Source organism: Siniperca chuatsi, linkage group LG8 (assembly GCF_020085105.1).
Source record: "Siniperca chuatsi isolate FFG_IHB_CAS linkage group LG8, ASM2008510v1, whole genome shotgun sequence".
In the NCBI taxonomy this organism is placed as follows: Eukaryota; Metazoa; Chordata; class Actinopteri; order Centrarchiformes; family Sinipercidae; genus Siniperca; species Siniperca chuatsi.
Genome location: NC_058049.1, coordinates 27,991,864 through 28,008,464, shown reverse-complemented (window position 1 = coordinate 28,008,464; position 16,601 = coordinate 27,991,864). Strand labels below are relative to the sequence as shown.

Below are 16,601 nucleotides of genomic sequence, written 5' to 3'. Positions count from 1 at the left end.
TTAATTGGATTGACTTCAAATTTTCGCAGTGCAATCTAAACACCTTCGCCATGAAAAGTTGTGCTAAGTGTGAGTTTTCATTAAATGCCGTGTCTGTGGCATAGCATCAAATGTTGATGTTTTACCATGACACAGGAAGTTGTTGTAACTTCAGTGTACATGTTCAAATCTGCTCCAAACTTCACATTTGACAACAGTCTTGACCTGAAGACATCTACATGCCAACAGTCAGTCATAGCACTAACTACTGGCAATAGGAAATTAAAGGCCCTGTACTCTTACCAATTACTTCGACCAGGTTAACCAGATCCACCTCAAATTTGTTCAGCAAAGTCTTACCCTTGATGATCATTCATTGTGAACATTGTTAGTTTCCATCAAACACAGTTGTCATGGTTCACATCTCATGTTGAGAGTACATTGTCTAATCTGCCCAAAATTTCACATGTTTGATAAGAGTCCTGACCTGAGGACATCTTCGTGCCAAATAAGGAGTTGTAGTCATTGCATCACCTACTGACAGCAGATAGTAAACCTTGCGTGACATTTATCATTTGATTTACATGAAATTTTCAGGGTGTGGTCCACACTTCATTTATTGGAACATAATGTATAATTAGTGGGTGTTGTCTAGCGCCACACAGCGGACCCAGGAAGTGACATTCAACTCCTCTGTGCAGAGTCTAAAACACATGAAAATTCAGAGTTGAGCGACTTCCAGTTCAAACAGCGAAGTGGTAGAACCCTACTGAGTTTGTCCCAGTTTATTATTATTATTGTTTTTTTTTTTTTGTCTGCCATGTCGGCTCAAATTACTGTGAGCTGGAATGAGCTAAAAACACAAAACTTAGCCCAATAACTGGAAATGATGTACATGTGCTTCCATAGAAATATGAGCCCAATCGGCCACATGGTGGCGCTGTACTTAAGGCCCAAAAATGCAATTTTGAACAGGCCACGCCCCTCACACCGTAAGTCTAAATGACTTGTAATTTCTCTCACAAGTCCAGCTCAATGTGCTCTACAAAAATAGTCTCATGAACCATTAAAGTCTGCCATGATGGATTTTTTGCTAATTTGCATAATGTGAAATACAGGAAAGTGACATCTTCTTTTTGGATTTTGACTCTATCAACACCAAATTTGGGATACAGTATTGCGGGACTGAGATACACATTTCTATTATAAATGAGCAAGATCCGTCAAAAACCATGGCCACCATCAACCAAAATATCTTAGCAAGGGCTTAGATAAAAGGGCCATTACTTATAAATGATTTGTCCAATCATCGAAAATTTTGATGGATATGTTCAGTCCATCTTTGGGAATAGGTGAACCTAAGCATTTTGAGAGTGACTCATAGGGGACGCCACAATTGCCAAAAAACTGTACCTCAAAACTAGAATAGAATTTCACCAGATTCAGAATACTTGTCTCACAAATTCCTCTCACAAGTCCAGCTTGATGTGCTGTACAAAAAAAGCCTATTGGACCACTAAAGTCCACCTAACAAGATTTGCTGGCATTTAGAATTTTCTGAAAAACACATTTTTGACATCTCGTAGGTCTGATAGCTACCAAATTTTCGAAGGATCATCAGTGGACAAAGCTTATCAAAAGTTGCATAAGGCTTGAGTGAATAACTAAATAAGATAAACAGTTGTTGACTGTTGAACTGAGGAGTTTTCAGACCATTTTTCACAATTGAGAATGACTTCCGGATGGGACCCGAAACGCCTTGATTCTGAAAACAGTGTCCAGATGACTACGATTGAAACCTTTGGAACATTGCTGGACGAATGATGGACTACACCGTCCCAGTTGTTGATATCTTATTTAATTTTCAAGATGTTGACCAATGAACTTCAAAAGGGGCATGGCTCACCAAATAGACCAAAGTCAACAACCGTTGGTCCAGTCATCACAAAACTTCCAGGATATGTCCACATATGTACCTGAAACATACCCTGCAAGTTTCATTCAAAATCGACCACTAAGAGACACTACAAATGCAAAAAATGGGCATGGCATAACACAAATCGGAATATAAATCAGAGATTGTTTGTCCAATCATTACAAAACTTGTATGATATGTTTCATAACAATGTTGAACCACGGGCATAAACTAGAAATGTACATGGGCCTGACGCAACAAATTAATGACACTTAGCCCAAACATCACCAAATTTGGTGGATATTTTTAATTAAGCTGATGAAAATGTCCCCAATATGTTTTCAAAACTGAGTTGAAATTTCAAATTGAGCGAAAAAGGGTTAGCTTCACCAATCCTCATCTATCCTTTTTTTCGTTGAAGGCACACTTTTATGCCCAAAATATATTCATAAATACAGGAAATATTTTTTTGAAATGACACATACTGGTCTTAGTCGACTGCTGGAGAGATCTGGAGAATTGTGGCTGCTGCCTCCAGTTTCTGATGGGACACCAGACACACAGACAACCATTACCACCTTAACTAACAGATTTCATGTAGGAAAAACATTAAAAACATAGGAATGGAAGCAGATAAAGAAACAAAAACTCTGGTGTCAAACTTTACTTCAGTTAGAGCACTCACCTATTGTGTCAACTGCAAGCCTTGGAGGAAAAACCTGCTGTTTGTCCTCCACACAGCTAGAGGGAGTAGTAGCACTAAGTGCTGAACTACAGCCAGGGTTCGAAGGGATTGGGATGGGGGGAGAGAAGGGAGGCATTGTTGGGGTGGGGAGAGGCTGGAGAAAAAATAAATATCAGAGGAGCAATAAAGTCAATCAGAAAACAAAGAACAGATAAGTCGGGCAGATGTCAGAGGATAACATAAATATCATGTTATGTGATATTTGTAACATCATCATCTAAAAAAGTCATGATTTACAGGATTATTCAAGAAACCATACAGAGAATACAGCCTCACTTCCTCCTCCACTTCATCATGGACAAGCTCTACCACCAAAGATGGGAAGACACCGATCCGTCCATTCAGCTCCCCCTCCCAAAAACCATCATCCACCTGCAAACAAAAAAACAAAACATTCACATAGATAATGTAGTAAGATACACACAATTCAATTAAAAAGTAAGATTAGAACAGATAGAAGGTATGAAAAACTAACAATTCCATCACTGCCTCATGAATCCATCTATTACTTCCACAAACTAATCTAAACTCCAGGTCCACTTATTACTTTTCATCAGAGCTTTTAACCACATCTCGTGACTTTCATCAGTGATTGGAGTTTACTCACTCGTAAATACTTCTGTCACATGATGACAACTAAATTAATTCCATGACAACTGAGAGCAAACTCCATACGCTGGTGAAGACGGTGAGATGTATGTAGTTGAAAGCTCTGGAAAAAGCTAGTGTGCGGACCTTGAGAAAAACAAATATCATTAATTCAATACTTATGTTTTTAGCTGCCTCTAACAAACAGCATTTCCCATAAACCCTAGACCCTAGACTTGACTAAAAAGGTGAGTCCATGGGCGAGTCTTGTTCAACAGCTGAACAGAGAAGAGTGTAAAGCTAAAAAGATGGAAAAATTACTTTAGAAGAGAGCGTTGGTGAATTTTATAGATAAGGAAAAAACAAAGTTACGATGAGTGCCAATGCTGCTGTGCTTGTATATTTTCATGGGAGCTGTAGTTTTTTTTTTAATGGAAAAAAGTTAGTAATTGTTTTACTTAAAAATCACGAAGGTTTCAATTTCTGTAGTGTTGTGGTGGAGCTGATTTGTTCAAGAACATGGACAATAATCGGCAGGAACACACTTAATTTTTTCAGAAAGATCGATGAAAGAAATGCTGAATGGGAGATCGCATTGAGTTACAGAGGAACAGAGGCTAGCCCGGACGTAACGTCATGACTTCGGCTCTCAACAAGCCTGACAGCTGAACCTGACGTCCTCTAAATTTAGGCAACAGAAGACCGCATTTCTCTGAAGCTTTAGCCCCTAAGTTGGTACACATAACACACACCTCTCCGTGTGGACACCTGATAAGGTGGATTAGTGCCCCTTCCTGGAAGGAAAGCTCTTCTGCAGTCTGGGCCTGGTAGGAGTACAGAGCTCTGGCTACACCTGACACAGGATTCAAGTCAAACTGCATTATTAATACACACAACATCACCTTATTATGAATCAATTGTGCATACGCATTACATTCTTACATGTGACTGTGTTTCAAATACAATATGTAAGTACTGATGTATTCAGCAGTACTTTAAACACACACACACACACACACACACACACACACACACACACACACACACACACACACACACACACACACACACACATTGCTGACCTCTGCTCCTTGCCCTCTCTTTATTCCAAGTGGATGAGGTGGAGCTGAAAGAATTGTCCAGCTGAGTGGTGTCCTCTGCTGGTAGACACAGAAACTGCACATAACACTCAGGAACATATCCCACCTGACCAAACGAGTTACACACCTGGACAGAGACATGAACATGTATAAAGAGATACAGATGAGACACTGGAAAACATACACAGAATAGACTGTAATGCACATCTAAATCATGGATTCTTCAGAATAAAAATTATGTTTTCTTTTTCTGAAAGGCTGATATTATCCTGATATGTCAACAAACAGCAGAGCAGCTGCTACCTTCAGCCAGTCCTCCATGTCTCCATCCTCAATCACTTGAAGCTCCTCCCCTTCCATGATTGACAGCTCATCTGACTGGCTAGCCTGCAGGAAGTAATGTGCATTTTTTATGTCATTTGGATGAATTCTTCAATTAAATTAGCGTTATCCAACTGCAGTTCTATATCCACAGGAAAGAACACTGCCCATTGCATTTGCTGAATACATTTGCACATTTTCTGGAAATAGACCATTCTGTCTTTTTTGAATTTACCAACAGGTTCCACTGATTTCAAATAAGGTCAACACTCTGACCTTCTACATTCATACGTACACTTTATCTATAGAGAGATACAGATATCTGTATGTCTAGCTATTTATCTATAGATATATATTTAGCTATTTATCTATAGATATATATCTAGCTATTTATCTATAGATATATATCTAGCTATCTATAGAGATATATAAACAGATCCAACTACCAAGCAGGATTTTAAACTACTGGAAGATGCTGATTTCGACTTCTTCCTCCTTGTTGATTTCTCAGTGTGTAACACAGGGTATCTCAACATTTTCTGGCCTATGACCTCACTTTACTTTCCAAAATTGTCATGACCACATGAGCACAGCAATTAGAGAGGTGTCAAGCTGACATGTTGACATATCTGAGAGTTGCGTGGTTTTGTTCAAATGGCATGGAGAAAATTCCAAATGGAATATAGAAATTAAATTCTGATGTTTTTTGCAAATTATTACATTTTCAATTTAAAACACTTTGCTGAAATCTCAATAAACCACTCTTAGTAGTACAGTATCCCACGACACCATTTGTGTATCTTACGACACCATGTGAAGCCCTGACCCCAAGATTGAATAGAGACAGAAATAAAACTACCTGTAAACTGTAATGTGTACATTGCAGTGATCACTACCTGATAGCTATAGATAACTCTGCAGGTTGCAGGGTAAATACACACTCCAGATGCTGACACTGGATCTGCAAAGATGTCTCCGTTCTCATCATCGTAGTCCTCAAAGTCAGTCAGCTCAAACTCATCTTCCTTAAAAACAAAAAAACAAAAAAACACACATATAATAGACACAGTGTGACATGAGTAGGCTGTTATGGTTTGTCAAGAAGCTGGGGAAACAGGAAAGCAGGAGTAGGACTCAAATGCAGATGCACAGGCAGAGCTGGTGCAGTTCAAATCATTCATTAAACACAAAATAAAAAGGCGAAGGCGAAACCCCTCTGGAGGTCGAGCTGGCGGCCAGTGGCATGACTGGAGACCAGGGGTTTAGCTGCTGGGGTACAGGATCCCTCCACCTCCCCATCTCTGCCAAGTCTTCACAGTTCCTTCAGCTCATCATTCCATCAACCTCTTCAGCCATCAGCCTCAGCAGTCATCAGCCACCACCACCAGTGTCTAGACTCCACAGGGATTCTGCCGCTGCTCAAGGCAGACGCCCTCCACCACCAAAAATCTTGCAGAGTCTAAGCACCAAAGACTCTGTCAAGATTAATACCTCACATCATCTGTTGAATAAAAACTCTCTTCATTTTAGGAGGCCGGCAACAGGGCTGCAGAACTGGAGGCTGGCAACAAAGAGACTGGCAGAGGAACTGGTGGAGCCAGTGATGCCAGGAAACCAGAAGTCTGATGCTGAATAGAAACTGGGTCCATGTCTGGTCAGTTCATACTGTTAGGGTTTGTCAAGCTGGAGAACCAGGAAAGCAGCACAACTGACAACTGACAAAGTAACAAGGGAAGCACACAGACTATATACACTCAGGTGAGGGGAGATAACAAGACACAAGGGAAACTAATCAGGATGGGGTGGATAATCAAAACTGGAGGGAAACCCACACAAAGACAGGAAGTAAACTACAAGACACATGAGGAGTAGAGTGTATATCGAAATAAAACAGGAAATGCCTAAACCAAAACCTAAAACCATGACATAGGCAAGTATACCAAAAGAAAAAAATACAGGTCCTTCTCAATATGGTTCATTCTCCAAATGTTACCTTTCTTTGTTAATTTGTTTTAATTAGAGGCCAACAGCCCACCCCACTAGGCAATGGGATATTAAGATTTAGTCTTTCCATCCATTTTTCATTCCTCCATAACTTGTTTTTAGACTGGATCAGTTCTGGCCAGATCTAACTTTTAAATGATACTTCTGATGACATTCTATATTTTTCTTATCAACAAATCCCATTTGCAGACCCAAACCAACAATGAATGTATCCTACTAACAAGTATTGTGTGTGTATTCAAAGCCTGATATATTTTATTCCTCTGTACTATACAGCTCCATTATTGTCCAGAAACTATTACATAATACATTATAACACATCAATGAGCCACACTGTTGCACTGGGTGACATGTTCCTTCATTACCATGAACACACACTGTAATTTATTTTGACTCAATTTGACCCTGTTGCCCTAGAGCAGCAAATGTGGATTAATTAACTCCTGTTTGAGTAACGTTTGTTAAAAACGACAGTGGCCAGCTGTTTTTAGGAAATTACAGAGCCTTTTTTACAAACATGAAACTATATATTTGTGAGCCGTCTTCAGCAGGAACCAATGGGCTTGGGGCTGAAAGCCACAGACCAGATATTTTTATTGACAATAAGATAAATAAAAGAATATTGACAGCCTTTATGCCTCTTACTGGCCAGAGAATCAAGAAAAGTCGACAGGCAGGGCTGCATTTTCCTTCTGAGCTCCTCATCTCAGCTCCTTTGTGCAGTTAGGGGAGCTGATGGCCTACTGATGTGCAGTGTGCACATACAGCTGTGCACACTAATTTAGAATGGAGATAAGACATCCATGTCACATTAATGGAATGGGATGTAACAAAGGACCCAGGCTTAGCTGATTAGCTCTACCTTAGACCACTGAGTCACCAGAGCTCCCTAACAGCTTTCCAGCTTTTCACTAAGAAATTCAAGGAAGTTGGTTTTGTGTGTGTATGTTTGCATACTGAAAAGTCCTCAGTAGACTTCCTCTGTTCACTGAGGCATCTCTCTCTCTCCAGCTCCTCCTCTGCCTGGTTCATAGCATTGTGAAGTACCAGTTCAATTCCTGTGACACTGTCTGACAACAGAGCCAAACGGGCCTCTGCCTTCACCCTGCTGAGCTGAAAAAGAAAGAAAACAAGGCACTCAGTTAGACACACAGACAGACAGACAGCTGCTGGGTTTTGTTCCGAATTTTACATTTAGATATGTCAAATTATCACTTAACAAGTCCTGCACTACAGTATGAACTCTTTACTTTTCTCCATTTTGCTGGTGAATGTGTTTTCTAACTAAATCCTCTCTGCTTTAAGGAAACATCATCCCAGCTGAGCGAAACATTCTGTTTGCATCAGATTTTCAATCTGAGTTAAGATTAGTTGAAAACTTTTTTTATTTTACTTTTTAAATGATTTTTTTCAGGCTTTTTGCCTGCATTGGATAGGAACAGCTGAAAAAAGACAGGAACAGAGAGAGAGAGGATGACATTCAGCAAAGGGGCCAGGCTGGAATCGAACCTGGAACTCTGTGGTAAGGACACAGCCTTAGTACAAGGAACATATGCTCTACCAGGTAAGCTACCATGATGAAAACATTTAGTGTAAAAAGTCCTACTCCTTCTCAGAGTATTAACTAATAAATCTGAATACACAGACATGATACACACACACACACACACACATATATATATATATATATATATATATATTCAGTGTGACTTTGACTTCCTGAGGATATATCTTAGTCATCACGAATAAACATACATAAATCCACCATCATAGAAAAAAGATGCTCCTCAATTTTGTCTGAGGAGGACCCCAGTATGTTAGACTTTGAAAACTCTTGCAATTGGCTATACTGTATCATAAACACTCATACACTCATTGAAACTATGTGCCACATTTGACCTTTCACAAGTGAAGGTTTGGATGGGATCCAGTGCTTACATTTTCTGGAGGTCAGGAAGGCAATAAATAAGTTGTACAAAAATGAGAACAACAGTACAACTATAACTGCAATGAGAGTTGGAAAATTAATGATTAGGAGCTGCAGTGACTTTCTAAATGTGGGAAATGCATTCAGAATGTTTTTTAACACTACTCATTACTGTCACAAGAAGGGATCTACCCTAAAGTATTGACTTCATCAATACAATACAGCAATTGTATTAAGGATATTTCCTTGTAGAAATCAAAGAAAGTAACATTCTGCTAATGGTGAGTAGTTAATATTTTACCTGGGTAACATCTTAATGTAAGACATTAAGACACCAGGCTGCCTATGACAGCTTGGTGCACTTCAGGATCCAGAACAGAAGTAATAATTCTGGGCTTTGAACTGGAAAGTTGTTGTCTGAACTATGTATAATGATGTATATTGCTGGTATGCAGATGAAACAACTGCAGTAGGGGTACTGGTAAACAAAGACAGGGGTCTATTCTAACAAATATGGGTGTTAAAAGAAACAGTATAGAGTCCAGAGTTATAGGTTTTGGTATAAAACCAAAACATTTTGTAATCTCTGGGGCTTCTGGTGGGGAAACCTCTGTGTGACACATAGGGAGATTTTACTAAGCCCACTTTGTAGTGGTCAACAATTGTACAATTGTACGACCACTATGTAAGTTAAGTACTATTTGCTAGTGTGTTTTTGCCTCATTTTTGCCTGTTTTGCTCTGCCTCAGGAGGTGATCACAGTTCCTGTCTTTATCTGGATTCCTGTCAGCTTGCCTGCCTGCCTGCCTGCCTGCCTCGCTAGCCACTCCACCTTGCCTGTCTCCAACAACTCCACCACAGAGCCAGACCCTTTGCATGCAACCTGCTCCATGATCTTGGTTCCACTGACGGTCAGTCTCCACACCCCACCACCAACTCCACCTCACGGCCAGCCCAGGTCTACACGGTATCACCTACTCCTCACCTCCCGGACCAGTCTGCCGGTCCAGATCCACATAGCGTCTAAACTGAGTCAGACGGGTGACCGCTGCTTCAGTTTCCACGCTGGAACCGTCGCTACTTCCCCGGAGTTATCAAGTACGTTGCCGAAGGCTTCACTCTGAAGCATTACACCCCTTCCCACTATTCCTGCTGACATTCTAAAAAGTGTGAATTGGTTGTAAAGACTGCTAGTGTGTTCTGCATTTGTGGGTTCGAAAGATCGTACAATACGACACACTTACTGCAAAATACTGTCAGATGTGCAACGGCTAAGAAGATGTCTTGTGCATATCTGTAATGCAATGGAGCACAAAAGAGTGTGTTCTGAACTTGGAATATTTGTGGAAGAGAACTTTTGGAATTGAAATCTATCTTCCCACAAAGATAAAAGCTGTGTGAGGAACTGAAGATTGAATTAAGAGTCACGAAAAATCAATGTGGGAGATTTTTAGTGGATCTTTAAACTTTTCAATGCTAATAGACATGCTAAATAGATAATCTGAGAAGGAAATAAAAAAGCCTGCTCTTAGAGGCATTGAAGGGTTATTTGTTTTCCTTTCACAAGTGAGTCTGTAAACTAACTATCTTTCCCCTAGCAGCCAGCTTCAAGGTCCCTTTTCTCTTAACAGTGGCAGAAGCACTCCTAAGAATCCAGCCAAAATATTAAAGAGCACAAAGAGACTATTTAAAACATCAAACAAAGTTATTGTATTGTTCAAAAACAAGAGAAGCTTGTGTAAAAGACACACTAGCTCTGCTCAATCACCTTGCAGAGAATGGCCACAAAGCTAGCTTATCCAAGCTGTAGTTTGTGTCTGAAAAGGTCACATTCCTGGGTAATGTGATTTTAGCTGAGGGGAAGTTGCTATCACCCAAAAGAACCCATGCAGTTCAGCTCATCCCAAAGCCAGAGACAAAGAAACAGGTGATGACACTCCTAGGAACAATGTCATAATGTAGACAATGGGTTGCAGAGAAGGGTGGGTTCATGATTTCTGTGCTTCTACAAGAACATGGGGGGAGACTGAGACCAGTGGGCTACTTTTTCCAGCAAGCTTGACTCTGTAGCAGCTGGGCTGTCAAATTGTCTGAGGGCTGTGGTTGCTGCAGAGAAAGCTGTTATAGCCTCATGTGCCATTGTGGGTTATGATGATCTAACACTGTTGGTTCCACATGCGGTTTCAATGGTGTTGCTTGAACAGAAAACATCACATCTCTAAACAGCCAGTTGGTTAAGATACAACACATTTTGCTTAAAATGCCTAATATCACTGTTAAGAGACGGTGTAGTCCCTCATTGTCCAGGAGTGTTCTATCGTAGAAAAGGTTTCAGTCGTAGTCATCTGGACACTGTTTTCAGAATCAAGGCGTTTGGCTCCCATCCGGAAGTCATTCACAATTGAGAATGACTTCCGGATGGGAGCCGAAACGTCTTGATTCTGAAAACAGTGTCCAGATGACTACGACTGAAACCTTTTCTACGATCACTGTTAAGAGTTGTACAGTCCTTAACCCAACAACTCTCCTCCCTATAGCAGCAGACGGTGAACCCCACGATTGTGTGGCAGTGATAACAGAGACTTGCTCCCCCAGACCAGATCTGCAGGAAACACCATTGATCAATCCAGAGCTGGAGCTGTTTGTTGACAGTTCAGCAACACAAGATCCAGCAACTGGTAAAAATCTTGCAGGGTTTGCAGTAACAACATTGCATAAAACAATTTTGGCTAAACCACTCCCATCAAACTACTCAGCACAGGTCTGTTGCATCCAGTTATAATGATATAACAACTGCTAATGATGGGCTATTGAATTGAAGTTTGCTTGATAAGCTAATGATAAGTACATGTGGGGTTTTTCTTCTTCTGACATTTGAGGTTTTCCCCACTTATTGTTTGATTTTTCCTTTCCTAACTTTAATGTTTGTTCTTAATTATTTTGATTACCATTTTTTAAAATGATTTTTAAGCTAAAAATGGAGGAATTGTAATGGAAAGAACAAACGGACTGCATGATTGTATAACATACACAGGACTCTCTGATATAACATATATACATATAACATTTTGTGGGCCTGGTACATTTTGCGTACCAGGCACATAATTGTTTGGCATCAATACTTGATCTGTGTATGATTGTTTGGACTGCGTGATGAGAACAGTTCATTGATAATAATGATATGGAACTATAAAACATGCTATTGACTTCAGACTTCAGGGACTCTTCTCCCCAGGCTGAGGGGCCTGACCCTGAAGACTGGATAAATAACTGATGAGATTGTATATGAAACAGATTGTATATGAAACACAATCTACACACACACAATCCACACACTACATACAATTTCAACCCATCTGCCACCGCAACCTGGCAACCCACAACACTTCCAGACAATCCAACTAACTTAACTCAGCTAACTTAATGTTATTGTCAAAATGTCAGGGTAGGACAGCATTCCACCTAAAAATTCTAAATACACCTGCAAATTTAAGCAGAGGTGGACTGCAAAGTTTTAACTAACCAACTGCACCGGAAAAGAACTCCTGTATTTTGAAACCTAAATGTTGGCAGATATGGTCTCCTCTTACTCCTTGACTACAACTGTAAATTTGATGAAAATACAACATTTATGATACAATTTATAAAGATATACTCAGGTGGTCTCCATGTTTTGGCCATGCTTACTGTTTGTTTTTTGACTGGGACTTTTACTATTTATTTCCATATAGCCATTTTACAAATAACATAAATGGACTGTACTTATATAGTGTCTTTCTAACTACTCAAAGCGCTTCAACTACATATCTCATTCACCCAATTCACCCACATTCATACAGTGATGGCGGAACTGCTCATCAAAGTAACTAAACATTCACACACATTCACACACCGAAGGCAAAGCCCTCGGGAGCAATTTGGGGTTCAATGTCTTGCCCAAGGACACTTCGACATGTGGGCTGGGGGAAGCCGGGATCAAAGCGCCGACCTTCTGATTGGTGGATGACATGCTCTACCACTAAGCCACAGTCGCCCCAAAACAATCTCCCCAAAACATTGAAATATTAGTAAACACAATGAATATTGGTCAATATTCATATATGACTGAAGAGCTCCATGCTATACAGGCAGATAATTGGAAAATGCAAGGTCAAACAGTGGTTTATGATTATCATTAGTTTTGTCTGAGTCAGAGGATTAAATTGGTGTCAAGCACATTGCTGTCAGTACATTGATACAGCCACCAGATGGCTACGCTAGAGCTCTCAACACAGGTATTCAGTCTTGCTGGACTAATATGGCTGCTGAAACCCCGCTGACGATCATTGTGGCTCCTGGCTGGTCCAAACTTAAGGTAGAAACTTAAGTAACTAAAATCTGCTGTTTGGCGAAAATAGCTTTAGCCTTGGTGAAATATTTTGGTAAGAACACAGACTCATGTCAGTGTGACTGTGTGACAATGTGAAGTTTGACTGCAACATTTCCCCGGAAAATGCAAACGTTGTGTTTTTCCAATCATGATGCGTATAGTTGCATTGGAAAGCTGTTATGTTATTGTAGCCTGATGAGAAAATTATCCCGGATTTTTTTTATCACAACTTGCTGTTATATTTAAGAAGTTTATATTTGTAAAACTTTATTGTTAAAATACTTACAAGACATAGTTTGGACAACATACAGTTGGTTTACGGATTCTAAAAGCTGAAGACCCCACGTTTTCAAAACAGTATAACATTCATGTCTTTTGTAAAAAGACCATTTTGAAGTTGATGCCAGGAAGAAGAGCGACTGCTGTTTTTTGAAGTTAAGGCAGAGGAGAGTATGGAAACAAAATAGAGTCAAAATTATTGTAGCTGTGTATCACCATATCTGAATGTGTGTAAACATTTTTTATGAATACATTCAAATGTGTTTATGTGTACTTTTTTTTTATCAAATTAATTCAAATGTTTGTATGTGTAAAAAATATCTGAACAAATGGATTTTATTTTTGAATCCGTAAGGAGATCTGTATCTGTGCATGACATTTTCTGAACAAATGAAATTTGCACAAATAACCTGTGTAAGTGCATAAAGAAAATTTGCACAAAGGTTTGCAATTATACATCTATCTGTTTGTGGGTGAAAAAAGTTCACACAGAACTCAATTATATGTGACCAAGTTTACAGCTACGAATGAAACCTGCAAGTACAAATCAAACCTACGTGTTCTTTTGTCCCACATTTGAGCTTCCTCCTGAATGGGGATGCTCAGATTAACATATCATTTGATTATCCAATCACGGAGCCAGCTGTGAGTCTGTGGCTGCAACCAAACTTTACCTTGTGGAAAATTATCTGGACAAACAACAAAGCCTTTATTTTTATATAGTTTAGAACATACTGTAGATTATAAAACATGTCTACATTTGATGGACATGACATGAGAGTTGTGAGAATAAAATGTGCATGCTCTCTGTACACACATAATACCAACAGCTGTGGGCTTTGATGTGTTTTGCCGAAGGTTGGAGGGTGCTCGTTTGTTGCAGAGTTATGATATGTTCCATTTTAAGATTCCAATGTGCAGAGCCTGGGAAGTTATGTGATAAACTCTTTCTGTCTTATAAAGAGACAAAAAAGATGCTCTTCTCAGGAGTCATATCTCTCTGCCCAGACTCAAGTGTTTTATTGAAGAAGAAGAATTAAATAGTGTGTGAGAGGACCTGATGACATCTGGCCCAGCTGAAAGTTTTTCTCCCACAAGATAACGATATTTCGGTTTGTATTTAATATGGACATATTCTCAATAACGTCACCCATAGATTTCTGAAGAGCCAGTGTGAAGCTCAGTGTGGTAGCTCCAGCCAAGGCAGTGCCTGACTCTGCTGGCTCCTGGCTAATCCAAAAATTGGCAAAGACGTGGAGCATGGGTCGAGCTGAGACAGGCTGAATAAAGCCTGGTTGCTGAAACCAGCCACCTGTGACGGAACCAACCTGTCACTCAAAGCGGCCATGTCCTTAATTATGCATACTTTAAGCCTTAAAACCCCTTCACTAGCCGTCCCATTTCTGAAGACAAGGCTGAAAATGACATACCCAAAATAAAATGGTTACTGTTGTTCTTGAACCCCTATGGCTACAGGCAATCATTCCTGAAATGATCATTCCTGAAAGCTAAGCCTTGTAAGTTTCTTCTCCAGTTATTACTCTACTCAGAATTACTCTAAGTGTTACTGACACTGAGTAACACCAGCTCAAACACAGTGGAAATTGCAATTTCGTTCTCGCCTAAAATAAAATAAAACACTTTTGAGTGTAGACAGTTACCTGTGGCTGTGGTATTTCAGCCTAGAAACTCAATGGAGACACAGCCACAGGCCTGACCAAATGCAGGTTGAAAGGAGATGCAAAAACCACAAAAACTGAGTATTTTAGCAATGTTTGTTGTAGAGAAATATCCGCCTGGATATTTGGAGACTCCAAATGGACACCTGGTAACCAAATTACATTATGGGTCTTTAGAGGTAAACAATACTTTTTTTGTTTGTTTATTTCAACAATACCACACAATTACTCATTAAAAAAACTTTCTATTTTAGAAACCTTTTTTTCATCTCTTAGTTACCCAAAACCTCTCCAAAAGTGGCCAAATGGTCTTACCATTATTCAAATTATTTTTATTTAACATACCAACAATAATAATTTAGGTAGAAGAACAGATTCAAACCAAACATCTGTGAACATTGTAAATTCATGAATACAAAATAATACAATGGCAGGCCGGAAAATCATTTATAGTGCTATATAAAACATAGTATTGAATTTTATAAATTGGCGTAATGAAGGTAAGTACCAAGCTATGATATCTGCATTACATCAGCTTTCAGATACATCACTTTCTTGGGTAATAAGCTCCAAGGCTTCTTCCACAGCATACTGAGACTTTTGTTTTGTTTTCGGCATCAGACAATAACTACAAATAAACAATCTGCTGGTCAACAAAAGCGTTTTGCTGGTGTAAGTGCTGTATTTTCTCCATAATACGCTAAAGGTGTACGCAATTGAAAACCGCTGAAACTGTCTTCCTGTTTACGCCTACACAGTAAAACAGGCCCTCTCACTGAACCCTAACATGCTAAACATCATTAGAATCGGTATCTCATTGGCTGTAAGACTTTCCTATTAGAATGCTAATCGTCTGCTATTGGCTTGATATGTATGACGAAGACACGCAATTGACTAGTACGTTTTGCCAATGAAGCACTGGTTTGCGTCACTGACACACTGTTTACCCAATACAGATCGCAGAATCATGGGGGAGGGCTTGATTTGTTCCAAAGAGGATAAAGATCACAGAGAGAATAAATTTTCACATATAGTAATCCATCGTCAAGCGTTACAAATGGTAAACCGGACACAAACTACGTCTACTTCAGAGACTTGCAAAGTCAACAAAGGGTGTTTTATTGATAATTTCCAGAGTTAGCACGTTTGTGTGACTACATTAAGTGGCTAGTTGTGTTTGTTGGACCTTTGCCATGATCTGGATACCAAGATTACCATGCTGCCTGTTGTTTTTGTACTGTAAACTTCTTGTCATACCAACAGGTTCAACTAGTCCAGCATAATAATGACTGCACCCCAGTCTTTTAATATTGTATTTCTATGGTGGCAATACTTGTTTTACAGTTTACAGCCAGGCTTCAAGGACTTTTAAGAGAGAGTATAATCTTAACTAGTTTTTATTGTGAATGAATAGAAAAAACAAACAGTGGTCAAATTTGACATGAATCTTATTTATTGCATAAAGCTACCTCTAAATGGAAGGTTATGTTCACATAATACAGGGATGGCAGCACCACGAACAGAAACCTCTGCTGCCATTCTGTTTCTTAAACTGTCTCCTGGCATTTGGTCCTCAGGCTGGTTTTGCTGCTCATCATCCTCGTCATGGACGGCCCCCTCTTCTGGCCCCATTTGAATTGAGAGGTTGTGGAGGAAGGCTAAGGTGGACATCACCACTGGCACAAAGGTAGACTT

The 16,601-nt window shown here is 39.6% G+C and overlaps 2 protein-coding genes across 4 annotated transcripts in view; one reads left to right on the top strand and one right to left on the bottom strand.

Moving 5' to 3' along the window:
* LOC122880160 overlaps positions 1-12,229 on the top strand; it is a 36,351-nt gene extending 24,122 nt beyond the window's left edge. The window contains exons 3-6 of the mRNA XM_044205009.1: positions 6,179-6,406; positions 8,067-8,216; positions 9,329-9,677; positions 11,117-12,229. Of these exons, the coding sequence (XP_044060944.1) occupies positions 8,205-8,216; positions 9,329-9,677; positions 11,117-11,361 (606 nt within the window). The 5' untranslated portion in view covers positions 6,179-6,406; positions 8,067-8,204 and the 3' untranslated portion in view covers positions 11,362-12,229. The remainder of the gene's footprint in view (positions 1-6,178; positions 6,407-8,066; positions 8,217-9,328; positions 9,678-11,116) is intronic.
* Positions 1-16,601, bottom strand: part of LOC122880149 (F-BAR and double SH3 domains protein 1-like) — a 61,843-nt gene that overhangs the window by 2,430 nt on the left and 42,812 nt on the right. The window contains exons 13-20 of one of the 3 annotated variants that reach the window (XR_006378837.1): positions 7,610-7,765; positions 5,545-5,673; positions 4,631-4,714; positions 4,310-4,454; positions 3,980-4,080; positions 2,899-3,011; positions 2,580-2,733; positions 2,380-2,435 (exon numbers count right to left, since the gene is read on the bottom strand). Coding sequence is in view for 2 of the 3 variants with exons in the window: in XM_044204971.1 (XP_044060906.1) it covers positions 2,380-2,435; positions 2,580-2,733; positions 2,916-3,011; positions 3,980-4,080; positions 4,310-4,454; positions 4,631-4,714; positions 5,545-5,673; positions 7,610-7,765 (921 nt within the window). In the remaining variant the exon portion in view is untranslated. The remainder of the gene's footprint in view (positions 1-2,379; positions 2,436-2,579; positions 2,734-2,898; positions 3,012-3,979; positions 4,081-4,309; positions 4,455-4,630; positions 4,715-5,544; positions 5,674-7,609; positions 7,766-16,601) is intronic. The other 2 variants (XM_044204971.1, XM_044204972.1) reach the window with 2 other exon arrangements.